The sequence below is a fragment of the Babylonia areolata genome, chromosome 23, assembly GCF_041734735.1.
Source record: "Babylonia areolata isolate BAREFJ2019XMU chromosome 23, ASM4173473v1, whole genome shotgun sequence".
In the NCBI taxonomy this organism is placed as follows: Eukaryota; Metazoa; Mollusca; class Gastropoda; order Neogastropoda; family Buccinidae; genus Babylonia; species Babylonia areolata.
In genome coordinates, this window is record NC_134898.1 from 1,797,395 (window position 1) to 1,824,894 (window position 27,500).

General features: G+C 48.2%; 1 protein-coding gene across 4 annotated transcripts in view; it reads right to left on the minus strand.

Moving 5' to 3' along the window:
- The window catches only part of LOC143298073 (spondin-1-like), a 325,817-nt gene that overhangs the window by 109,865 nt on the left and 188,452 nt on the right, over positions 1 to 27,500 (minus strand). For all 4 annotated transcript variants that reach the window (XM_076610751.1, XM_076610753.1, XM_076610750.1 and 1 more), the window contains 2 exons: positions 24,306 to 24,406; positions 9,523 to 9,671 (listed from right to left, as the gene is read on the minus strand). In XM_076610751.1, coding sequence (XP_076466866.1) covers positions 9,523 to 9,671; positions 24,306 to 24,406 — 250 coding nt within the window. The remainder of the gene's footprint in view (positions 1 to 9,522; positions 9,672 to 24,305; positions 24,407 to 27,500) is intronic.

A 27,500-nucleotide genomic window follows, 5' to 3' on the forward strand; every position in this document is an offset into this window, starting at 1 on the left:
GGAGGGAGAGGTATGGGGGGAGGGGTGAAGGGGAGAGGTATGGGGGGAGGTGAGAAGGGGAGAGGTATGGGGGGAGGGAGAGGTATGGGGGGGAGGGAGAGGTATGGGGAGAGGGGAGAGGTATGGGGGGAGGGAGAGGTATGGGGAGAGGGAGAAGGGGAGAGGTATGGGGAGAGGGGTAAAGGGGTGAGGTATGGGGGGAGAGGTATGGGGGGAGGGGCATGGGGGGAGAGGTGAAGGGGAGAGGTATGGGGGGAGGGGAGAAGGGGAGAGGTATGGGGGGAGAGGTGAAGGGGAGAGGTATGGGGGGAGGGGTGAAGGGGAGAGGTATGGGGGGAGAGGTGAAGGGGAGAGGTATGGGGGGAGGGGTGAAGGGGAGAGGTATGGGGGGAGAGGTGAAGGGGAGAGGTATGGGGGGAGAGGTGAAGGGGAGAGGTATGGGGGGAGAGGTGAAGGGGAGAGGTATGGGGGAGGGGTGAAGGGGAGAGGTATGGGTGGAGAGGTGAAGGGGAGAGGTATGGGTGGAGAGGTGAAGGGGAGAGGTATGGGGGGAGAGGTGAAGGGGAGAGGTATGGGGGGAGGGGTGAAGGGGAGAGGTATGGGGGGAGAGGTGAAGGGGAGAGGTATGGGGGGAGGGGTGAAGGGGAGAGGTATGGGGGGAGAGGTGAAGGGGAGAGGTATGGGGGGAGGGGTGAAGGGGAGAGGTATGGGGGGAGAGGTGAAGGGGAGAGGTATGGGGGGAGAGGTGAAGGGGAGAGGTATGGGGGGAGGGGTGAAGGGGAGAGGTATGGGGGGAGAGGTGAAGGGGAGAGGTATGGGGGGAGGGGTGAAGGGGAGAGGTATGGGTGGAGAGGTGAAGGGGAGAGGTATGGGGGGAGAGGTGAAGGGGAGAGGTATGGGGGGAGAGGTGAAGGGGAGAGGTATGGGGGGAGGGGTGAAGGGGAGAGGTATGGGGGGAGAGGTGAAGGGGAGAGGTATGGGGGGAGAGGTGAAGGGGAGAGGTATGGGGGGAGGGGTGAAGGGGAGAGGTATGGGGGGAGAGGTATGGGGGGAGGGGCGAAGGGGAGAGGTATGGGGGGGGAGGGAGAGGTATGGGGAGAGGGGAGAAGAGGAGAGGGGAGAAGGGGAGAGGTATGGGGGGAGGGAGAGGTATGGGTGGAGGGGTAAAGGGGGGAGGTATGGGGGGAGAGGTATGGGGGGAGGGGCATGGGGGGAGAGGTGAAGGGGAGAGGTATGGGGGGAGGGGAGAAGGGGAGAGGTATGGGTGGAGGGAGAGGTATGGGGGGGAGGGAGAGGTATGGGGAGAGGGGAGAGGTATGGGGGGAGGGAGAGGTATGTGGGGAGGGGTGAAGGGGAGGTATGGGGGAGAGGTATGGGGGAGGTAGAGGTATGGGGGGAGGTAGAGGTATGGGGGGAGGGGTGAAGGGGAGGTATGGGGGGGAGAGGTATGGGGGGAGGGAGAGGTATGGGGGGAGGTAGAGGTATGGGGGGAGGGAGAGGTATGGAGGGAGGGGTGAAGGGGAGAGGTATGGGGGGGAGAGGTATGGAGGGAGGGAGAAGTATGGGGGGAGGGGTGAAGGGGAGAGGTATGCGGGGAGGGGTGAAGGGGAGAGGTATGGGGAGAGGGGTGAAGGGGAGAGGTATGGGGGGGAGAGGTACGGGGGGAGGGGTGGAGGGGAGAGGTATGGGTGGAGGGGAGAGGTATGGGGGGAGGGAGAGGTACGGGGGGAGGGGCGAAAGGGAGAGGTACGGGGGGAGGGGGCGAGGTACGGGGGGAGGGGGCGGGGGTCACCCCACCTACCCGTGTGGCCGTGCCTGGGGAACTTGCTGTACGTGCCTGGCATGATGTCACACCCAGTGCACACATCGGTCCAGGATCGGCGGGGCGGGGTGTGGTGGAGAGGGGGGGAGAGGGGGGGGGGTAGAGGGGGGACGGGTGTGGATCCCTCTTTCCTCCTACACCACCACCACGCCCACATCCCCACCCACATCCACTCGCAGCCGCTACGGCAACAAAACGACCCGCCCACACGTTCATACAGCCTCCCCACCCCCCCACCCCCCTTCCGCCATCCGCTCTGACTGATTTACCCACGCCGAGAGAGACAGAGACAGAGAGACAGAGAGAGATAGAGACACAGACAGACAGACAAATAAACAGAGAGAGATAGAGGTAGACGGAGAGAAAGAGAGAGAGAGAGAAGGGGGGAGGGGGGAGGGATGGAGAAAAAGAGAGACAGACAGACACAGAGAGAGAGAGACAGAGAGACAGACAGAGACACACACAGAGAGAGAGAGAGAGAGAGAGAGAGAGAGAGAGAGAGAGAGAGAGAGAGAGGAGCAGAGACAGAAACACAGAAGGGAAGGTGGCTGAAACATGAGCACCAAACGTGTCAGACGTGCTCGCACCCCGGGTGCCAAAGCCAGTACCCCGGGTACAAGGCTCATCCCCGAGCAGTACCTGTCCGCACCCCATGCCCCCCTCCACCCCCACCCCCTCCTCCCTTCCCTCTCCACCCGCTCAAACGTACCCGTGGACACGACTTGCACCCCAACGACCCCCGACACTTGACCCCCTGCCAGGGGAGCTAACTCCTGTTACTGTCAGGAAAAAAAAAAAGGAAGGCCTGCCCTTCCACGGGCCGGTAACTGCCTCCTGTTCATCACCCCCCTGACGTGCTGAGCCGTGGTGTCGTCAGATCCCTGTGACCTGGGCTGGGAGTGCAGCCACCGCTTTTTTGTGCACGTGCAAGAGGTGAGGCTGATTTTCTCCCCACCATCAGTGACGTCATTCCCAGAGGGAGATGTCCGGGGAAAAAACGAAACAAAAAACGGTGACTGACATCCTGAAGACAGACTTGTTCCATCAGGGAGGTGACGGCGCTCAACTGATGAGTGTACTCTGTACTACTACTACTACTATTTCTTCTTCTTCTTCTGCTTCGTGGGCTTCGACTCCCACGTTCACACCACACCACTGGGGTCTTACGTGCATGACCGTTTTTACCCAAGCCATTTAGGCAGTCATACTCCGTTTTCGGAGCCAGGGGGGTGGGGATGGGGGGGTGCATGCCGAGTATGTTCAAGTTTCAACAACCCACCGAACGCTGACATGGATAACGGGTTCTTTAACGTGCGTATTTGATCTTCTGCATGCGTAGTATACACACGAATGGAGTTCAGGCCCCAGCAGACCTGTATATCTGTTGACCTGGGCGATCAGAAAAATCTCCACCCTTTACCCACCAGGCACCGTGACCGGGATTGGAACCCGGGACCCTTAGATTGAACGTCCAACGCTTTAGCCGCTCGGCTGTCAGCATACTGTTCAGCATTTGTTGAAGGCTTAAACCTGCATTGGTCTTCACACTGGATCAACTTTGATTTCTGTGTGGTTCTGACTGTCTGTCTGTCTGTCTTTCCCTCTCTTTCCCTGCTGATGTCTCGTGCTGTCTGTTCTCTGTCCCGCGCCATGTAAACAGGTGGCCCAGTGGTTACTCGCCCGACTAGGAAGCCAGTGTCCACGGATTCGAGCCCCATATAGGGACCGGGATTTTCACTGGCCTCCTCCCCCTTTCCACAAAACCTTGAGTAACGAAACGAAACGAAACGAAATTCATTCAATTTAGGCCAAAGCCCCTCCTGAAGGGGATACACAGACAGATACGAAACTAACAATGACATCATGCACCGTTAATATATATGATATGTATACACACATATCTACACACATAACAAAACCGTGAGTGACAACCTGAGTGCTACGCTTCCAGGGGTGACGAGAAACGCAGGCCCCTTGGTTACATGAAAGCTTAACAAAACTGTTTCTTCCAGCAGTCGTACTTGAGTCTTGAGCAGAACGAAATGGTGCAGCATTAGGACATGGGGGGGTGAAGGGTCATCCTGTATGATGCTGGTCACATGAAGGTCACGTGTCCGTCCGTGTTCATTCGCTCCGTCATTTTCATAAGACATCCTGTCAGATTGTTTCTTTGCCATCAATTGCTGTCCGTGAATCGTCAAGATCAGACCATACAGTGCGCTGGGTTTATAAGCAGGTCAGGTATCTAATCTTAAGAAATATTCATACAAAAAGGAGAAAATAATAAAAGAGAAATAGAATAGAATCAGATCGAATCAAGCAGATGTGGTATAGCAGATGGCCTAGAGGTAGCGCGTCCGCCTAGGAAGCGAGAGAACCTGAGCGCGCTGGTTCGAATCACGGCTCAGCCGCCGATATTTTCTCCCCCTCCACTAGACCTTGAGTGGTGGTCTGGACGCTAGTCATTCGGATGAGACGATAAACAGAGGTCCCGTGTGCAGCATGCACTTAGCGTACGTACAAGAACCCACGGCAACAAAAGGATTGTTCCTGGCAAAATTCTGTAGAAAAATTCACTTCGATAGGAAAAACAAATAAAAACTGCACGCAGGAAAAAAAAAAAACCAAAAAATGGGTGGCGCTGTAGTGTAGCGACGCGCTCTCCGTGGGGAGAGCAGCCCGAATTTCACACAGAAAAATCTGTTGTGATAAAAAGAAATACAAAAAAACAACAACAACAACCCCCCCAAAAAAAAACAACAACATAGACCAGTCTGCACGTTCTGCTACCTCCTTCCAAGTGACAGTGAAACTGAAAATTGTTTCCCTTTCCTTTCTCCAACCTTCCCGAAGCGATCTGAGGGAAAAACACACACTGCAGGTGTGGAAGATTGGCTCTGTAGATAACACACCAGTTGAGATGGAAAAGTGAATCCCCGCTGCTGCTGTGAAGGTTTATCTTATTTTATTTTCATTTATTAATTTTTTTTTTTGTCTAACGGTGATATGGGGGGCTCCAACTGTTTGCTTTCGCCGCATCCATCGAGGACTTTCTCAACGAAGGTGAAGATATTTTTAGATGCAGTTCGCGGAAAGTGGGGGAGGGGAGGGGAGGGGAGGTCATTCCTTTCCACACAATTCCCGGCAAAAGTTCTCAAGTTTACCATGACTTTCTCTCTTTGATCGCGACGTGTGTGTGTGTGTGTGTGTGTGTGTGTGTGTGACGGGAGAGGAGACAGACTGTTCTTTTTACATAATAACTGATGTGTGCATGGTGATAAGTGAAGGGTGTGTCAGTTGTTGTTGTTTTCTTTCTCTTTGATTTTTGCTGACGGGCATTTTATTTTAAGTGAGCCTAAAGAGAATTTTCTGTTTTTGGTTGAAGCAGATGATAAAGTATTTTGAATTGAACTGAATTGAACTGAAGGGATAATAGCGCTAAATAAAGTAGTACCAGTAGTGGTAGTAGTTGTTGTTGTAGCAGCTGACATGGTGTTTGATAATTGTTTTCATGTGTTTTCGGCGCTCCTTTTTCTTTATTTTATTCTGTTTTTACATTATTTATCAGGCTTATCATCCCCCCCCCCCCCGCCCCCATTTTCTAATTCTTCTTTAACAGTAGTGGGATGGCGTGAAATGAAATAAAGGAGAAAAGAAAACCCTTTTGGAGAACTCACGAAAGGAGAGACCCTCGGAACAGAGAATGTGCACAGCGACACGTCACATAAATCACAAACCGTCACAGTAGCCTCAAAACGTCAGGCTCAGCCATTTGAAAACACGACAAAAATGAATCTGTCTTTACGCCATATATCAATCACTTCTCTCTTTGATGCATAAACACCGGTTCGCGGTACGCGGCAGAACCACTTTGGAGAACATCGGCGTCGCGTCGTTCCTTCGGGCCAAGAATGAACATAAACGGGGGGGAACTATTTCTTTACTGCGTATACAATCCGAAACATGTGAGTTATGTGGACCCTTTTCGTGAGACTTGTAAGCAGTTTTTGGACCACTTGACAGAAGGTTCGTCTTTTTTTTGTCTTTTTTTGTTTTAATTATTTTTTTTAAATAATTGATTTCGCTGTCTATATACAAAGGCTATGATTATGTTTTGCATGAGCAGATTTAGACCGGTATGTCAACAGCTTGTCTTTTTGATGTCACTGTCTATGCATTCCACAAAATGTAAATATCTGGTTTTCCTTCTTTAGCTTCATTTCTTTCTTTTTTTTTCAGTTATTTTTTTCAATCCGCCTCGGGGCGCAATGCAAATGTTTTTACAACCCCAAAGTGTACCCGCCAGAAGACACCTCTACCCCCCTCATGTACCCCCCACCCCCACCCCCAGGCCACTCACCACGACTGCAACTGGAAAAGAGTTATTAGATTGGAATAGGGGGAAGGGTGGGGGGGGGGGGGGTATTCTTTTTTTGTCCCTGTCCAATGCGCACTGTGTGGTAGCTGTCTTGTCTGTTCCCGTCATGTTCGGTAAACACCGTGACCACGTCTCCTGCCCCCTTACTGCTGTTAACAGTGCGTGCGTGCGTGCGTGTGTGTGTGTGTGTGTGTGTGTGTGTGTGTGTGTGTGTGTGTGTGTGTGTGTGAGTGTGAGGGAGAGAGAGAGAGAGAGAAGGGGAAGGGGTGGAAAAAAAGACCGTCGGACAAATAAAGAGATGCAGAAGTACATTGATACATACACATGCAGAAACAGACAGACAGACGGACAGGGAAGGCCCTAGATAGAAGACAGAGAAGCGGACAACAAAAAATAATGAAAATAAAAAATAAAAGAAGAAGAAGAAGAAACCCACAGACACAAAAAAGGAGATTGATACACAAGCACAGAGAGAGAGAGAGACAGAGAGAGAGTGAGACAGAGAGAGAGGGAGTGTGTGGAGGGACAGGAGAGATCGATCGAGATCGAGAGAGTTTTTGTTTTTTGTTTTTCAATTCACTTCAAACACACGCAAGCACTTATCCCCCCCCCCCCCCCCCCCCCCAAGTTTCCATCACCGGTCACCAAACTTGGGAGCTTTCAGCCACGTGGGGCCACGTGGGCACAGGGGTACTGCAACAGGGAAGTGGTGTGGTGTGGGTGTGTGCACGCGTGCGCGCGCGCGTGTGTGTGTGTGCGTGCGTGCGTGTATGTGTGTGTGTGCGTGCATGTATGTGTGTATGTGTGAGTGTGTGTGAGTGTGTGTGCGTGCGTGCGCGCGCGCGTGTGTGTGTGTGTGTGTGTGTGTGCACGTGTGTGCGTGCGTGCGTGTGTGTGTGTGTGTATGCGCGTGCGTGTATGTGTGTGTGTGCGTGCGTGTATGTGTGTGTGTGTGAGTGTGTGTGAGTGTGTGTGCGTGCGTGTGCGTGCGTGCGTGTATGTGTGTGCGTGCGTGCGTGCGTGCGTGTGTGTGTGTGTGTGTGTGTGTGTGTACGTGTATGTGTGTGTGTGCGTGCGTGTATGTGTGTGTGTGTGAGTGTGTGTGAGTGTGTGTGCGTGTGTGTGCGTGTGTGTGTGAGTGTGTGTGAGTGTGTGTGCGTGCGTGTGTGTGAGTGTGTGTGAGTGTGTGTGCGTGCGTGTATGTGTGTGTGTGTGTGCACGTGTGTGCGTGTGTGTGTGTGTGTGTGTGTGCACGTGTGTGTGTGTGTGTGTGTGTGTGTGTGTGTGTGTGTGTGTGTGTGTGTGCGTGCGTGTATGTGTGTGTGTGTGTGTGTGTGTGTGTGTGTGTGTGTGCGTGCGTGTATGTGTGTGTGTGTGTGTGTGTGTGTGTGTGTGTGTGTGTGTGTGTGTGTGTGTGTGTGTGTGTGTGTGTGTGTGTGTGTGTGAAAGATCCGCTCACTCTCCAGCTTGACACTACATTTGATCTGGACGAGTAAACAACACTCTTACCCATACCAACATGGGAGGTTTGCAGGGGGGAGGGGGGTGTCCTTAACACTTTCTGTAATCATCCCCAGACAGAGAGAGAGAGAGAGAGAGAGAGTGTTTCTCAATGGGGGGCGTCACTGCGTTTGAACAAATCCATACACGCTACACATATGCTAGGCACATACACCTGACCAGCAAAACAACACAAAGTGCTTTGTAAAGCACAGAGAGAGAGAGAGAGAGAGACAGACAGAATGGGGGTGGGGGGGGAGGTGAAGACAGTACCAAAGACTCAAGTCATTTTAGGCCTTTGCACCCCCCCCTTCCCCCGCCACTGGCCTTCACTCACCCTCCCTCCCCTCCACACACAACCATCGTGGTAAAAAAAACATTGGTTTTTTCCTTTTCTTCTTCTTCCTTTTTCTTTTTTTTAAATGACAAGCATGATAATGATAGTCTCCCTTTTTTTCTCGCCCAGTCCACGACTCCGAGAACGACTAACAGAAATGCATACAGGCAGGCTGTGGTGGCGGACTCTCGGAAGGGCCCGGCGTGTGTGTAGGGGGCGCTTTGCATTGCAGTTTTTAATGGCTGTCATAAGTCACGTGGCTCGGGCTTTGATCTCGCCGCGCGCTCCCGAGGGGGGGGGGGGGGCTGGCTGGACCCGGGGAGGCATCAGATTGTTGGGTAAAGCCCTGGTTATCAGCATGTACATATATAAACTTCAGCCACACTCCTGGACCGCTGACGGCTTAAAGGTGGCAATCCATCTTATACTGTCGGTCATGCACTGACTGTTCGCGACTGACGGACAGCCCGGCTGAGTCTCTGAATGAGACAAGGGTGTTTGATACGTGTTGTGTTGTATTGTATTGTACTTACTGCACTGCACTGCACTGTACTGTACTGTACAAGTGGAGTGATGGCCTAGAGGTAACGAGTCCACCTCGGAAGCGAGAGAATCTGAGCGCGCTGGTTCGAATCACGGCTAAGCCGCCGTTATTTTCTCTCCCCCCCCCCTCCACTAGACCTTGAGTGGTGGCCTGGACGCTAATCATTCGAATGAGACGACAAACCGAGGTCCCGTGTGCAGCATGCACGTAGCGCACGTAAAAGAACCCACGGCAACAAAAGGGGTAGTTCCTGGCAAAATTCTGTATGTGTGTGTGCGAGTGCGAGAGAGAGACAGAGACAGAGACAGTGTGTATTTGTGTTTGTGTGCGTGCGTGTGAGAGAGAGACACACACAAAGATAGAGAGTATGTGGCGCTGTACCTAAGTAACGATTATGCGCGTGTGTATCTGAGTGCGCGTGCGTGGGTGTATGTGAAAGAGAAGACGACTTAGATGTCTTCTTTCTAAAGGCCATAGCCCCTTGGAAGACGAATGCACACGACTACAGAAAGTGTCACATTAGTACGAAGAAAATATTTACGTTGCAAGAGTACAAAGGCCGGTGATACAGACAAAACAGTGAGCAGTCTGCAGACAAAGTGAACAAAGAGCTCCGATTCTTTGATGCTGCAAGTATTTTTTCAGGAATATTGCTTCTACATACAAAAAAACTAAAGAAAAAAAGACACGTACACACAGACACACAAAGAGAAAGAGTGTGTGTGCATGTGTGTGTGTATGCGTGTGTGTGTGTGTGTGTGTGTGTGTGTGTGTGTGTGTGTGTGTGTGTGCGTGCGTGCGTGTGTGTGTGTGTGTGTGTGTTTTGTGTGTGTGTGTTTGTGTGTGTGTGTGTGTGTAAGCGGTGTTTGTGAGAAAGAGAGAGAGAGAGAGAGCGAGAGAGAGAGAGAGCGAGAGAGAGAGCGCGCTTCCCAGCCACTGACCTGAAGTGGACACAGGTGGGGTGTGGGGGGGTGGGGGCAGTCCAGGTGAAGCGGACGCCCTCCTTGGCCACCAGGTAGCGGTGAGAGATGACGTGCTGGTCACAGATCTTCTCCTCCTGAAGGTCGTGCACCTGGGCGTTCATCTTCACCTGGTGGGGGGAAGGAACATCCATCATCATCATCATCATCATCACCTGGTGGGGGGAAGGAACATCCATCATCATCATCATCATCATCATCATCATCATCATCATCATCTTCACCTGGTGGGGGGAAGGAACATCCATCATCATCATCATCATCATCATCTTCACCTGGTGGGGGAAAGAAACATCCATCACCATCATCATCATCATCATCGTCATCATTATGATCATCATCTTCACCTGGTGGGGGAAGGAACATCCATTATCATCATCATCATCATCATCATCATCTTCACCTGGTGGGGGAAAGAAACATCCATCACCATCATCATCATCATCATCGTCATCATTATCATCATCATCATCGTCATCATCATCATCTTCTTCACCAAGGGGATCATCATCATTATCATCACATCCACTGTCAGTCACTATCATCACCTAAAACACCCATCATCCGTCATCATCACTGGAAACACACACACACACACACACACACGCGCGCGCGCGCACGCGCGCGTCATTGTCATCATCATTATCTTCACACACGCACACGCGCGCGTCATCGTCATCGTCATCTTCACACACGCACACATGCGCGTCATCGTCATCGTCATCATCTTCACACACGCACACGCGCGCGCTATATATATACAAGTTCTTTATTACAAAACGAAATTCATCCCCCATAGTTCGCACATTTATCATGTACGTATGATAGTCAGTCAGGTCCGACCATGATCACCAGAACAGCAGAGGAGGTATCAGCTGTCCTGACTATCTGGACGATAACTGCAGGGTCTTGCCCCGGCCAATACATCCCCACTCTCTCTTTACGACAGTCGGCGTTGGGATGGTTCCCAAAGGCCAGCTGGCCCCCCCAAGGCTGCAGCACTAAGAGCCAGTGCAGTTTACTGACACAGCTCCTTCCCAAAACTGTCCAATCAAACGACTCGTCACTCCCATTCAGCGGTCATGGCGGGGCGCATGATGGGGTGGAAGTATGGTGCAAAGCATCTGTCAAAAGGTGACAAGCGGAGAACAGCCGGTACGCCGCAGGGGGCGGAAGGACAGCAGTGGTGCTGATGTGTTGCCATACGTCACGCCACACCACCAAGATGGCTGACAGCTGGAGGGGATGAGCGGTCAAGGTGGGTGGGTGGGGGGAGGTGGGGATAGGGGGTGGATAGGGGAAGGGAGGTTTCCGGGGTCAGTGGATGCAGGGTCATCATTTATCTGCCTACGTGAATCAGGCACTCTGTTCCCTGTATCTGTATTACAGTTGTGGATCCGCTTCTGTTTCTTCCAGTGTGTGTGTGTGTGTGTGTGTGTGTGTGTGTGTGTGTGAAACTTGCATAAAGCGCTTTGAGAGTTTTGAAAGCGCTGTATGTACGTACTACTTGTACAACTACTACTACTACTATTGATGCTTTTTCATCATCATCATCATCGTTATTATTATTATTATTATTATTATTATCATTATTATTATATTATTATTCTTCTTCTTATTATTATTGTTGTTCTTGTTCTTGTTGTGGTTGTTAGTAACAGTAGTAGTAGTCGTAGTAGTAGTTGTTGTTTTTGCTCCTGCTGCTGTTGCTGTTGTTGTTGTTGTTGTTGTACAGTGAAAAGACATGTGAAATGTCCAGATGAACTTTCTTTGATTTAAATCATCTTGAGTTGTGCTCCAGTCAAAGAGGCTCTGTCTCAGTTTCTTTATTCCACTCTCTCTTCTCTTTTTTCCTCACTGTCAAACACACACACACACACACACACACACACACACACACACACACACACAAGGAGGGAGGGAAGGGGTATGGAGAGAGAGAGAGAGAGGGGGGATAAAGAGGGAGAGGGAGAGACAGAGAGAGGGATAAAGAGGGAGAGAGAAAGAGAGAGAGAGGGAGAAAGAGGAAGAGAGAAAGAGAGAGGAGAGAGGGAGGGAGAAAGAGAGAGAGAGAGAGAGAGAGAGAGAGAGAGAGAGAGAGAGAGAGAGAGAGAGAGAGAGAGAGAGAGAGAGCAATGGAAAGTAAAAGGGAAGGAGACAGTAATCAGCCTGTATGAAAAGCTGAGCACCGTAGTTCCTGTATCAAATCCCATCAACAACCCCACCTCTCCCCCACCCCACCCCCTTCTCCACTTCCCACACTGTGCCCGTCACCTTCAGTGTTGGTTCTCCTCCACACTGCTCTCCCCTTTTGGGGGTAAAGAGAAGACAGGCATCATCAGGAAGACTTCATACCCACACCTCCACACTGCTCTCCCCTTTTGGGGGTAAAGAGAAGACAGGCATCATCAGGAAGACTTCATACCCACACCTCCACACTGCTCTCCCCTTCTGTGGGTAAAGAGAAGACAGGTATCATCAGGAAGACTTCATACCCACACCTCCACACTGCTCTCCCCTTTTGGGGGTTAAAGAGAAGACAGGTATCATCAGGAAGACTTCATACCCACACCTCCACACTGCTCTCCCCTTCTGGGGGTAAAGAGAAGACAGGCATCATCAGGAAGACTTCATACCCACACCTCCACACTGCTCTCCCCTTCTGGGGGTAAAGAGAAGACAGGTATCATCAGGAAGACTTCATACCCACACCTCCACACTGCTCTCCCCCTTCTGGGGGTAAAGAGAAGACAGGCATCATCAGGAAGACTTCATACCCACACCTCCACACTGCTCTCCCCTTCTGGGGGTAAAGAGAAGACAGGCATCATCAGGAAGACTTCATACCCACACCTCCACACTGCTCTCCCCTTTTGGGGGTAAAGAGAAGACAGGCATCATCAGGAACACTCATAACTTCATGACCAACCACCCGCCCCCCTCCTTGCCCCTCCAGGGTGTGTGTGTGTGTGTGTGTGTGTGTGTGTGTGTGATCGGAAGGGGACCGGAGTTGTGAGAGGCACAAAAAGCCCAGTGATCAAGTTCACCACCAGTGTTCATAACGGGGTAAACGAGGCAGAAACGGCCCTGATGGAAAATCAGCAACAGACAAGACAGATGTCCGACCACACACCCACGCTCTCTCTTCCCCCACCCCACCCACCCCTCCCCTTACAGGGGTGATCTCCCTTGTGTGGAATCGCCTCCCCTTTCTGCGCGGTGTGATGAGACGGTATCAAGCTGTCACACGACACACAAAAGGTTCCTGATGGACCTGTTGAAAGTCCGGGCACCAGGGCAACCAACACTCCAACGGACAACAGACACCTTTCGGCGCTGCAGGTGAGGTCCGTGAAACCACCCGGAGCACTGGCGGCGACCATCATGAACACCATGGTCAAACCATGCTGATATCGCCTGGTAAAAGTTCTCCGAGTCTGGATGCGTAACTATGGAAGGAAAGTTCCTGTCTCGTGGTCGATTGTTTGAACTTACCATGCTGATGTCGGCTGGTGAACGTTCCTCGAGTCTGGATGCATAATCATCGAAGAAAAATTCCTATATCATGATCAAAAGTTTTATTTGTAGTTGAATATTTCTGTGGTTTCTCACCAGCGAAAAAACAAACAAAAAACCAAAAAAAACTAATCGAGGAAAGTCGTAGTGTGGACAATCTTTGAGTTCTTAGTGGGGAAACGTTCTTCTACATACTTTATCCTTTTCTTTCTTCCACATGATTTTTCACTATCATTCAGCCGTTGATCGGCGCTCCTTAGAGCCGGGCTGGAAGAGAAAGCGAGTGAATTATGAACACAGTTATCAAATCAACTGATAACGAACGTGGGTTGCTGAACCGTTGGAATGAAACGAGGAACGGTTTGTTTCTGCCCCTCTGTAGCGGTGCTGGGTCCCCATGGCATGGAGGAAGGGGGGATTTGAAGGGGGGAAGGGGGGATTTGAAGGGGGGAAGGGGGATTTGAAGGGGGGAAGGGGGATTTGAAGGGGGGGAGGGGGATTGAAGGGGGGAAGGGGGATTTGAGGGGGGGAAGGGGGGAAGAGGGGGTTTGAAGGGGGGAAGGGGGGAAGGGGGGGTTTGAAGGGGGGAAGGGGGGAAGAGGGGGTTTGAAGGGGGGATTTAAGGGGGGACGGGGGGGTTTGAAGGGGGGGGGGTGTTCAACAACGCATCACCGCTGGTGTTGGTGCTGTGAACGACTCCAAATCCACGCGTTGTGAAATCACAGCAATGCAGAAAGCAATAGGTTTAGTTGAAATAACAGTGTTGTGATCCAAATTACAGCAATGCAGAAAGCAATAGGTTTAGTTGAAATAACAGTGTTGTGATCCACATTACAGCAATGCAGAAAGCAATAGGTTCAGTTGAAGTAACAGTGTTGTGATCCACATTACAGCAATGCAGAAAGCAATAGGTTGAGTTGAAATGACAGTGTTGTGATCCACATTACAGCAATGCAGAAAGCAATAGGTTTAGTTGAAATAACAGTGTTGTGATCCAAATTACAGCAATGCAGAAAGCAATAGGTTCAGTTGAAATAACAGTGTTGTGATCCACATTACAGCAATGCAGAAAGCAATAGGTTTAGTTGAAATGACAGTGTTGTGATCCACATTACAGCAATGCAGAAAGCAATAGGTTTAGTTGAAATAACAGTGTTGTGATCTTAATTACAGCAATGCAGAAAGCAATAGGTTTAGTTGAAATGACAGTGTTGTGATCCAAATTCCAGCAATGCAGAAAGCAATAGGTTCAGTTGAAATGACAGTGTTGTGATCCACATTACAGCAATGCAGAAAGCAATAGGTTCAGTTGAAATGACAGTGTTGTGATCCACATTACAGCAATGCAGAAAGCAATAGGTTTAGTTGAAATAACAGTGTTGTGATCCAAATTCCAGCAATGCAGAAAGCAATAGGTTCAGTTGAAATGACAGTGTTGTGATCCACATTACAGCAATGCAGAAAGCAATAGGTTTAGTTGAAATGACAGTGTTGTGATCCACATTACAGCAATGCAGAAAGCAATAGGTTCAGTTGAAATGACAGTGTTGTGATCCACATTACAGCAATGCAGAAAGCAATAGGTTTAGTTGAAATAACAGTGTTGTGATCCAAATTCCAGCAATGCAGAAAGCAATAGGTTCAGTTGAAATGACAGTGTTGTGATCCACATTACAGCAATGCAGAAAGCAATAGGTTTAGTTGAAATGACAGTGTTGTGATCCACATTACAGCAATGCAGAAAGCAATAGGTTTAGTTGAAATAACAGTGTTGTGATCCAAATTACAGCAATGCAGAAAGCAATAGGTTTAGTTGAAATGACAGTGTTGTGATCCAAATTACAGCAATGCAGAAAGCAATAGGTTGAGTTGAAATAACAGTGTTGTGATCCACATTACAGCAATGCAGAAAGCAATAGGTTGAGTTGAAATGACAGTGGTGTGATCCACACAGATCGATATGAACGTCTGTCGATAGGGAATCAGTTTCGCAGTTTGGATAAACTGAATGTACTGCGGAAATCTATGCTGTGTTGAACATTTGTTCATGTTTTTTTTTGTTGTTGTTTTTTTTATTATTTATTTTTTAATTGAATGCTGAAACTTTGCGTTGCACTGTGGATGAGACGCCTTTTTTTTTTTTTTTTTTCTTTTTTGAAAGTTGACTTTTTATCTGCAAACGTTTCAACCATTTCCTGTTGTTGTTGGGGTTTTTTTTCCAGAGATAAAAGTTTTCCTGTGTGCTGTAAAAACAAATGTCACGAGTTTACGTGAATCAGTCTTAACAGACCAGACTGCAAGTAGTGTAATCATTTATAACATAGTAACCTGTTTCTAGATAACTTGTGGGCTGACGTAGTTCAGTCTTACAGAAATCTTATCAACGACTGAGCAACACCATTTTTTTTTCTCACACAAACTGGAGGTGACGGGGTGGGTGGGGGGGAGGGGGATGGGGGGAGATGAGGATGGAAAGATCCAGGGGTGTTAAACCTCTATCCCTCCCCTCCGTCCACCCCCAACCGCACTTCGCTCACACCTACCTGTGCACGCACCTGCTGTCTGGAATCAAACTAAATCCCCCACATTGGCAAAACGAAACCAAAAACACATCAAGCTGAGGAAGCCTGTCATTCAGCTCCGTCAGCCCCACCCCGCTTCCTCTCCTTCCATCCATCCCCACCCCTCCACCACACGGTTCCTCCTCCTCCCCCTCCCTCCCTGCACCCCACAGTTCCTCCTCCTCCCCCTCCCTCCCTGCACCCCACAGTTCCTCCTCCTCCCCCCTCCCTCCCCCATCACAGTTCCTCCTCCTCCCCCCTCCCTCCACCCCACAGTACCTCCTCCTCCTCCTCCCCCTCCCTCCACCCCACAGTACCTCCTCCTCCTCCTCCCCCTCCCTCCCCCATCACAGTTCCTCCTCCTCCCCCCTCCCTCCACCCCACAGTACCTCCTCCTCCTCCTCCCCCTCCCTCCACCCCTCAGTTCCTCCTCCTCCCCCCCCTCCCTCCACCCCTCAGTTCCTCCTCCTCCCCCCCCTCCCTCCACCCCACAGTTCCTCCCCCTCCTCCCCCCCTCCCCCTCCACAGTTCCTCCCCCTCCCTCCAGCAAGTATGGCGTACGGGTTATCTCAAGCACGCTGTTCGTCGTACTTTGAATCAAGTAAGAATCTAAACCGTTTGAGAATGCGGATCGACGCGCGAGTCAGATCAACTGAAAACGAGCCTATCATATTGACATATACTCACTGATTTTCTCAACAGATTTACACAGATCTCAGGATCGACCCATGGAGCTCTCAGATTTAGGTACTGATTTCCCAAAAATCACGGAAAAGTTGTCATCTGTGTTTGACAGGTTCGTATTATGATCGAAAACCAGTGAAATACTGGTCGATGCTTAAGCCAGAATTGTCCTGTTTCCTGTGTCAGACAACGACGTTCTGTTAGACAAACACTCGTTTCTGATTGTGAGTAAAATATGATTTGGACCGTTGAGGGTATATTGTACTGGTACCCTCCTCCTCCCCCTTCCCTGCTGTAGTCCCTTCCACCGATGGTGTTTTGGAATTTTGTTTTGTACAGCAGGAATGACACGTCAAACGTTTTTTTTTTTTTTTTTTTTTTTTTTTTTTTAATGTTCCTGTTGGTGACGCAAAAAGAAATATTGCGTCATTGGCTGACTAGCTCTCCAAAGTGACTTGGTTGATCTTGGGGATTCCTTTCCCCATCGGTACGAGCTAATACGATCCCGCCCCAGGAAAACGAATGCCTATTATGTCCCCGCGTGCCGCCCTGTTGTCTGGCTGGAAACCAAGCCAGTCTGTGCTGTGGCCATGAAGACGTTCTTCGGGACGATCCCCGTGTGAACCAGATCTGGACTTTTAATTCCGAAATAACGCAACGAATGCGCGGTATTTTCAAGTGCGCCTGTCTGTCTGTCTCCGTTCCATGGGATTAACCAGGCCTGTTGTAAAAGGTGTGTGTAATGACTGATGACCCTCAGGTTTGTTTCACACACATGTCTGAATCTCTCTCTCTCTCTCTCTCTCTCTCTCCTCTCTCAATATGCTGACGAATAACCAGATGAACAAAACGAAACGTGACCCCAAACCCAAAGAAATCCACCTCACCTCCAGCCCACATCAACACTACGTTCCCCCATTCCAAAACGGGCTCATCACCCCACCCCACCCTCCCCACCACCACCCACCTTTACCCTCCACCCCCTCCCCCCAACCACCAATCCTTCCTCTTCCCCAACCTCCCCCTCCCGCCTCCCCTCCCACGGGGAAAAACAACAAAACACTGGCATCAACAACATGAAAGAGACAACGGGGTCACATAACTCTTAAGTTAGCTCCCATCTCTCCGTTCCGTCCAATGATCTCCCTTTGAAACGCTGGGGTTTATTGTCACTCGCTTTCCCGGGGAAAAAAAAACAAACAAAAAACAAAAACAACAAAAACCCACCAAACACACAGCCAAGCAGCTGGTCCCGTCAACCGCTAGTCAGCGGACCAGATAGACTGAGTGCCGGAGTTCAGGAATGGGATTATAAGGGCGAGGAAGAGATAAAAGAAATAAAGATAAAACACAACAAAACTGTCAGCCCGGTTCCCAGAACACGAGTTCAGGCCCTACCCTCACCTCAGCGGCACATTCACAGTGCGTGTCGCTCAGTGTGAAGACGGGAGGAGGTTTCTTTAAAACAAATAACCCCCTAACATAAACCCCTACCCAACATCAAGAAATAAGATAAAACACACGCAGCATACCTATCACCCAGAACAAGAACATAAACTTCACTCAGCACACTGACAGAGGCATTTCATGGGGGGTGGGGGGTGGGTGGGGGAGGGTGGAAGGAGTGTTTCTACAAAACACATGTACGAACAAACAAAAGCCCCGAAACCAGACAAGCTGATTTCTTAAGGAGCAACCACAACAAAAAGGGTTAATGTTTATCCCTTTAGAAATTATATATATTAAAAAAAAAAGAAAAGAAAAAAAAAAGATTCTTCACTTCTTCTTTTAGAACACCAAAAAGTAGTTTAAAATTCTGTTCATGGAAAAGAAATATGCTTATTTCTCTCCCTCTGTCTTTTTTTTTCTTCTCTCTCTCTCTCTCTCTATTCATATGGATATTTTCTGTTATCATTTTTCATTGCAATATTATGTAATCATTACGACGATCGTTGTAATCATGTTACCGTTCTCTGTAACCGTGTTATATTCTCTGTAATCATTTTGAAATTCTCTGTTAACATAATTATTTTCTGCAATCAAGCCTCATTTTATTTCATTTTATCTTATATTTTTGCCGACGCAGTTTAGTATGTCGCTCATACACTACACGGTCCCGTTTGTAATCTCTCTCTCTCTCTCTCTCTAACTCATTTATTTATTTTTAAAAATAGCATTGATTAATCATTATGTTGACCTATGTCAATTTTTCACTTTTTGTACTCAGTCTCTGTCTCTCTCTCTGTCTCTCTTTCTCTTTCTCTCTCTCTGTCTGTCCCCTTACATCTCCTCTTATTTTCCTCTGTTTAGTGTTGTAAATATCAAATTACCGTTCATGTATCTATGACTATAATATACATGCTGTACCGATATAATGATCCCCCCTTTGTTTATGTTACTGTTTCCCCATCGAGGGCTGGATGAAAAAAAAAGAGCATTATTTTGCTTACTGTATTACCCTCAGAAAATAAAATTTATTCAGTTCAATTCAATTCTCTCTCTCCTTTAAAAAAAAAAAATCATTATTATTATTATTATTTTGTTGCTCCCACAACTATTTAAAAGGCGTTATTTCTATTACTGGTTTGGGTTGTTGTTGTTGTTGTTGTTGTTTATAACATGTGCGTGCTTATTTTAGCTTCTCTTTTTTTCTTTAAAAAAAATAATCTATTATTTTTTTTTAATCATTTCATTTTATTCATTGATTGATCATTATCTTGACCTATGTTTATTTTCATTTTTTTGTACTGTCTCTTTCTCTCTCTCTGTCTGTCCCCTTACATCTCTCTCGTCTTATTCTCCTCTATTCAGTGTTTTAAATGTCAAATCACCATTCATGTATCTATGACTGTAATATACATGCTGTACCGATATAATGATCCCCCCTTTGTTTATGTTAGCGCTTTGATTTGTCTCTGCACAAGATCCAGCGCTATATAAATACCATTATTATTATTATATTTCCCCTTCGAGGGTGGGATGAAAAAAAGAGCATTATTTTGCTTACTGTATTACCCTCAGAAAATGAAATTTATTCAATTCAATTCTCTCTCTCTCTCTCTCTCTCTCTCTCTCTCTCTCTCTCTCTATATATATATATATATATATAATTTGCCAAGTGTGTTTATTGTATAAAGTTTTCTGAAAACAACAACCACCCAACAACAAGAAAGTATAGCGTACTGATGAGCGAACAGACGTACAGACAACACCCCTTCACTGGTGTGATCTGAACAGCTAGTCACTTCGTTCTGGAAGAAACAGACAGGACAGGGAGAGAGAGAGGGAGAGAGAGGGGGAGAGGAGGGAGGGAGAGACAAAACGAAGAGAGAAAGAAGGTGGGGGGACAGAGAGAGACAGAGAGAAGACAGACGGAGAAGAGAGAGAGAGAGAGGGGGGGGAGGGACAGAGAGAGAGGGAGAGAGAGAGAGAGACAGACAGACAGACAGACAAAGAGAGAGAGAGGGGGGAGGAGGGACAGAGAGAGAGAGGGAGAGAGAGAGAGACAGACAGACGGAGAAGAGAGAGAGAGGGGGGAGGAGGGACAGAGAGAGAGGGGGAGAGAGACAGACAGACAGACGGAGAAGAGAGAGAGGGAGAGAGAGAGAGAGACAGACAAAGAGAGCCTGAGAGGTAGGGGGTGGGGGTGGGGTAGATGGAGTTGGAACAGAGAGCACACCCTGTCTTCAGCAGGTACAGGCCCCTGTGCCTGTCCCCTCCCCACACTTCAAAGGGCTGACAAATGATGGAGAAACAAGCGTGCCCAGGACATTAGTGGAGGCTGCAAAACCAGCGCCCTCAGGTCTGATCTTTATCTGCTCTCTCTCTCTCTCTCTTCACAGCTGACTTCTGCGCTGGCGCCCCCTAACCCCTCCCCTCCCCTCTCATTCCACTACCCCCCACCTCACACCCCCCCCTCTAACGCCTTCCAACCCCCCTAACCCCCCTCCCCCCCCCCCCCGCCCCCGACCCCACTCACAAACCCATACATTTTCGGCGAACCGAAAACCTTCATCGCCTTTATCGCCAAGATTCCCCCTCCCCCTAGCACAAAGAAAAAGAAAAATAAATTCACCCCAATGACCCACTTCCCCCCCCCCCCCCAAAAAAAAAAAGAAAAAAAGAAGAAAAGAAATATATGCATATATATGTATAAAAACACACACACACACACGCACGCACACACCACACACACACACACACAAATATAATAGATAGATGTGTGTGTGTGTGTGTGTGTGTGTGTGTGTGTGTGTGTTTTCCTTCCCAGTATTCCTTTCTCTCCCCATCATCCCCCCTCCCACCCTCCACCCCCACCCCCATCAGAAACCTTACCTGTCATGTTTGTTTGTTGGTTGGTTGATTCATTGCTTTGTTCATCCACTCGTTCAGTTATTCATTCATTCATGTATGTATTTTATTGTAGTTCCCAGATTTTTTTTTTATTTGCCTTTGTTTTCTTCCTTTCTCGCTTGCTTCTTCTTCTTCCTGAAGGTGTCCTTGTGTTGTCACCATTGTTGTTCTTTGTCCCCTTCTTGCCTTAGTTTCCGGTTTTGTTGTCGTTGTTGTTTCTCGGTCTTTCTTTCTGTTGTCTGTTGTTGTTTCTTACAAAGAAACCCCCTGACACTCCGTCAACACCCCTTCTTCCAACCTCCCCCCACTAGAACCCCCTGACACTCCGTCAACACCCCTTCTTCCAACCCACCCCCACTAGAACCCCCTGACACTCCGTCAACACCCCTTCTTCCACCCCACCCCCACTAGAACCCCCTGACACTCCGTCAACACCCCTTCTTCCAACCCACCCCCACTAGAAACCCCTGACACTCCGTCAACACCCCTTCTTCCAACCCACCCCCACTAGAACCCCCTGACACTCCGTCAACACCCCTTCTTCCAACCCACCCCCATTAGAACCCCCTGACACTCCGTCAACACCCCTTCTTCCAACCCACCCCCATTAGAAACCCCTGACACTCCGTCAACACCCCTTCTTCCAACCCACCCCCACTAGAACCCCCTGACGCTCCGTCAACACCCCTTCTTCCACCCCACCCCCATTAGAAACCCCTGACACTCCGTCAACACCCCTTCTTCCAACCCACCCCCACTAGAAAACCCCCTGACGCTCCGTCAACACCCCTTCTTCCACCCCACCCCCATTAGAAACCCCTGACACTCCGTCAACACCCCTTCTTCCAACCCACCCCCACTAGAACCCCCTGACACTCCGTCAACACCCCTTCTTCCAACCCACCCCCACTAGAACCCCCCTGACGCTCCGTCAACACCCCTTCTTCCACCCCACCCCCACTAGAACCCCCTGACACTCCGTCAACACCCCTTCTTCCAACCCACCCCCATTAGAAACCCCTGACACTCCGTCAACACCCCTTCTTCCAACCCACCCCCATTAGAACCCCCTGACACTCCGTCAACACCCCTTCTTCCAACCCACCCCCATTAGAAACCCCTGACACTCCGTCAACACCCCTTCTTCCAACCCACCCCCATTAGAAACCCCTGACACTCCGTCAACATCCCTTCTTCCAACCCACCCCCACTAGAACCCCCTGACACTCCGTCAACACCCCTTCTTCCAACCCCCCCACCCCCATTAGAAACCCCTGACACTCCGTCAACACCCCTTCTTCCAACCCACCCCTAATAGAACCCCCTGACACTCCGTCAACACCCCTTCTTCCAACCCACCCCCATTAGAACCCCCTGACACTCCGTCAACACCCCTTCTTCCAACCCACCCCCACTAGAAACCCCCTGACACTCCGTCAACACCCCTTCTTCCAACCCCCCACCCCCACTAGAACCCCCTGACACTCCGTCAACACCCCTTCTTCCAACCCACCCCCACTAGAAACCCCTGACACTCCGTCAACACCCCTTCTTCCAACCCACCCCCACTAGAACCCCCTGACACTCCGTCAACACCCCTTCTTCCAACCCACCACCACTAGAAACCCCTGACACTCCGTCAACACCCCTTCTTCCACCCCCCCCACCCCCACTAGAACCCCCTGACACTCCGTCAACACCCCTTCTTCCAACCCCCCACCCCCACTAGAAACCCCTGACACTCCGTCAACACCCCTTCTTCCCCCTGATGCTCCGTCAACACCCCTTCTTCCAACCCACCCCCACTAGAAACCCTTGATGCTCCGTCAGATTCTCTCACTTCCTGTGCGGACGTGTTACTTCTAGGCCAACACTCTACATCTGTGTGTAAATATGTATGCATCCCTACGTCAGTGCATGTGTCTTGTGCATGGCAGCACGCACGTAGTCAGGGACTGAAGCCTCCATTCATACAGCTATTCCCGTCTGTTTACCGAAGGCTGCAGGAAAAATGATCAGCACCAGCCTCCAGTTCCACACTTCCCTGGATGACCAGGTCTGGAGACGAAGACCAGTTTTTTTTCTGTCTCCTCCTCCCCACCCCACCCCCACCCCCACGCAACTCACATACGCGCGCGAGCATACACCCATTTTTGCAGGCACAGACAGATACACAGAGACAGATACACAAATACAAACCAACCCACACGCACATACATATAATAACCACCCGTACAAACACGTGGAGACATACACAGTCATAGATACACACACATACAGACAGAAACAGTTACACACACATACACACAGACGCGCGCACACAAGCACGTGTAGTCACATCCTCCTGCCTGTATCAGATCTAGCTATTCCCTCTCACCCGCCACCCCCACCTGGTGTAGAAAGTGGTTACGTTGAAGACAACGAGCTATACTACACACACGCGAACATGCACACACACGCAGATGACAACAACATCATGCACGTTCACTTCTGAACTAAAAGAAGAGAGCTGAAAACATAATAACTGACCCTTGCAGGAGTTTACAGGGCAAGCAAACTAACAACTACATGTGTAGCATTTACACGGCCCAAATGACGTGAAAACGTTCATTTAAATGATGTGACATGACAATCAAGTCATAATCTTCACACTGTCTTTCGAGATCAAAATAATCTTTTCATTATCGTTTCATATAAACCTCTCCAGGAATGCTAAAGCTGACTGGCAAACTGGTGCATTGTCATTACTTGCATGACCATCAGTATTCATTATTGAAAAATACAAACGTTACGAAACTTGAAGGTATGAACAACACTCTTAACTCACTCAGTACGGCCAGTCCTCTCTTCTCCTCTACACAGACCCCTCGGATGTCCAGTGGGTGTTTGAATGACCCAACCTTTAGCTTCCGGCGTCAGAATTGTGGTATTCTTTGTCAACATTCACCTCTTCAGTATAAGAGCCTTCCGCTTGCAATATTTTGATGATGGTAACTGGGGTGAAACGCTGTTAACGTCGTCTCTTTCGCCGTTCGGATGGAGAGGGTTAAAACTAATGCGCTAACTACCCAAAATCAGGCTATAAATACAAATGGTAATATGTATGTTGTTGCGCTGTGTTGTGTAAGTGTTGCGTTGTGTTGCTTTGTGTGGTGTAGTGTAGCATGTTATGGAACGTTGCGTTCTTTACTTAATCAGTTTCTTTACTCATCGTTTCAATTCTCGTTTGTTTCAAAGCTGGATGCGGAAGCCAGTTTGGTATTAAAAGCATGTTAATATAATCATTAGAACATTAACAGATCGCGGTTTTGATTAAATAGAATAGACCTATGCATACACATGGAGTTCTTATCTTTGATGAATAGCACGATGGATAACAACAGTAACAACGACGACAAGAACAACAACAACAACAACAACCACACACACACACACACACACACAACAACAAAACAGGGGTTAGTTAGTGAAGTGCCAGTTGGCCTACTTTTTGTTTAAAAAGAAAAAGAAAAAAAAGAGGGGGTGCCGGGGGGGGGGGGGGGGGGAGGGGGAGGGGGAGGGGGGGGGGGGAGAGAGAGACGATCAGATGATGTCACAAAGTGGAAAACATGACGTCAAAAAGCAACTTACGTCAAATGTTCCTATAGAGTCCGAGTCGTTGCTTCCTTCAACGCTGGCCGTGACGATGACTCCCAACATGGTCTGTCCATCTGTCGACCCGTTCACCACCACTGTAACATAAACCAACTGTCATCACCACTGTAACATAAACCAACTGTCACCACCACTGTAACATAAACCAACTGTCATCACCACTGTAACATAAACCAATTGTCATCACCACTGTAACATAAACCATCGTCATCACCACCATCACCACTGTAACATAAAACATCGTCATCACCACCATCACCACTGTAACATAAAACATCGTCGTCACCACCATCACTGTAACATAAACCAATAGTCATCATCACCATCACCACTGTAACATCAAACATGGTCATCTCACCCACTGTAACATCAAACATCGTCATCATCACCAGTGGAACATCAAACATCATGAAAACAGAAAAGGTAGAAATCAACCAAAAAATGCATACCTAACATGCAATAGCATTTAACAGTAACAATTCAATAATGATAATAATAATCAGTAACCATTAACACAATTCTGAAGTACATAAAAGGAATGTAGAAACAGGGCTATGAACTAATGCCTATGAAAGTTCGACCATAAGAACCTCGTCAGAAATAACTTTCGAAAAATCATCTGCAGAGTAGTTATTGTGTGTGTGTGTGTGTGTGTGTGTTACAAACGTATGTGTGCGTGTGTATGTGTGCAGTGTGCGTGCGCTTGCGCGCGTGCTTACAGCGGGTGCAGGCGCGTGCGTACAAAGGAAGAGGCTAGGCCGTTCTTCAGCCGTGTGACCCGTGGCATCAGTCTGGAAGTCTTTAAGCCGCCATGTTCCAGCAACTACTTTCCTTATCAACAAACACCCCGCTCCACCTCCAACCCCCCAAAAAAGATAAGAAAGACACTCATCTGTTTGAAAGAAAGAAAGAAAAGAAAAGAAAAGAAAAAAACTGTAAAAAGCTGGGAGACAAAAAAAACACATATAAACATCAAGGTGAGAAACATTCGCCCACCATTTTTGCAAACTGACTTTTCTTCCTCTCTGGCAAAAGATCAACCCCTCCACCACCACCACCACCACCGATTCCCCTTCTCCCACCCTCTCCCCCATCACCCCACCTTCCCCCCCTCTCTTGCCCTCCCCCCCGCCCCCCCTAAACTCCCCTGTTGGCAAACACCTGACATTTCTCATTCAGCCGCCGTAACGGCAACGTCACAATTAGCCACTGTAGATAGTGTTCCAGAAAAAAAAACAACAACAAAGAAGGCAATAAAGAATGAATGAGTGAGTGAATGAATGAACGAAAGGCACGAAGAAAGAAAGAATGAACGAAAGAAAAAAAAAACAAAAAACAAAAAAAAACCCGAAAAGGATGAAGAGAGTAATTGCTAAAGGTAGGAAAGAGGGAAGAAGGAATAGCGTTCCAGAAAAACAACAACAAAAAAAACAAGGAAAGAAGGAAAGAAAGAAAGAAAGAAGAAATGAACGAGTAAATGAACAAAAGGCACACATAAAGAAAGAAAGAGTAAGAGACGGCAAAGGATGAAGAAAGTCATTGCTAAAGGTAGGAAGGAGGGAAGAAGAAGAAGAAGGAGAGAGAGAGGGAGAGAGAGAGACAGAGAGACAGAGAGAGAGAGGTAACAAACTTTCATTTCACCAGGGTAATGAGAGAAGCAAATGTGCACGCTTCTTTTCCAATTAACCCTATCATTTCAATGATGAGTGTGTGAAAGAGAGAGGGAGGTGGGAGGCAAAAAGTGACAGAACAAAAAGACGAAATAAAAAGAAAGAAAGAAAAGAAAGAAAGGGTGAAAGAAAAGAAAAGGAAGAAAGAAAAGAAAAGAAAAGGAAGAAAAGAAGAAAGAAAAGAAAAGGAAGAAAGAAAAGAAAAGGAAGAAAGGAAGAAAGAAAAGAAAAGGAAGAAAGGAAGAAAAGAAAAGAAAAGGAAGAAAGGAAGAAAGAAAAGGAAGAAAGGAAGAAAGGAAAAGGAAGAAAGGAAGAAAGAAAAGGAAAGGAAGAAAGGAAGAAAGGAAAAGGAAGAAAGGAAGAAAGAAAAGAAAAGAAAAGGAAGAAAGGAAGAAAGAAAAGAAAAGGAAGAAAGAAAAGAAAAGGAAGAAAAAGAAAAGAAAAGGAAGAAAGAAAAGAAAAGGAAGAAAGGAAGAAAGGAAGAAAGAAAAGGAAGAAAGGAAGAAAGAAAAGAAAAGGAAGAAAGGAAGAAAGAAAGAAAGAAAGAAAAGAAAAGGAAGAAAGGAAGAAAGAAAGAAAGAAAAGAAAGGAAGAAAGAAAAGAAAAGGAAGAAAGGAAGAAAGAAAAGAAAAGGAAGAAAGAAAAGAAAAGGAAGAAAGAAAAGAAAAGGAAGAAGGAAGAAAGAAAAGGAAGAAAGAAAAGAAAAGGAAGAAAAGAAAAGGAAGAAAGAAAAGAAAAGGAAGAAAGGAAGAAAGAAAAGGAAGAAAGGAAGAAAAGAAAAAAGAAGACGAGAAGAGAAAAGAAAGCAAAGAAAGACAGACAGACGATGGTGGGTATTGTTGGATTTTTGATGACATCATTGAAGTGTCCACTAAAAAAAAAAAATACTGTGATAGAAAGAAAGCCAGAAAGAAAGAAAGAAAGAAAGAAAGAAAGAAAAAAAAAAAACACCAAAAAAACCCAACAACTATCGCGTTCTTATTTTGGCTTTAAAAGTCATCGCTGAAAAGTTCACCAAACACCGAGAAAGAAAGGAAGTATGCAAGAGAGAGAAAGAGAGAGAAAGAAAGGCAGACAGACAGACAGACGGAAAGACAGACAAATGGGGAGTGATGTCTGTTAGGTTTTCAGTGGAGGAGGAGGAGGAGGAGGAGGAGGAGGAGGAGTGGCTGTGTGCTGTTGGCCCCAACCTGGGCACCCACTCCCCTCAACACTCCCCCCCCCCCCACACACACACCCACCCACCACTGCCTGGCTTCCATCAGGAGTCAAGAGATGCTCTTCCCGGCTGACTCCCTCGCTCTGTCTTGTCTAACTCCTGCTTCATGCCTCTCTGTCTCTCTCCCTCCCTGTCTCTGTCTCTCTCTCTCTGTCTCTGTTTCTCTCTCTATCTCTCTCTCTCTTTGATGCTAACTGAGGGCTGAACGGAAAAAAAACAGAAACAAACAACCCCACCTTTTTGCTTACTTCACTAACCTGGTGGAACAGAAAATCGTTTCAT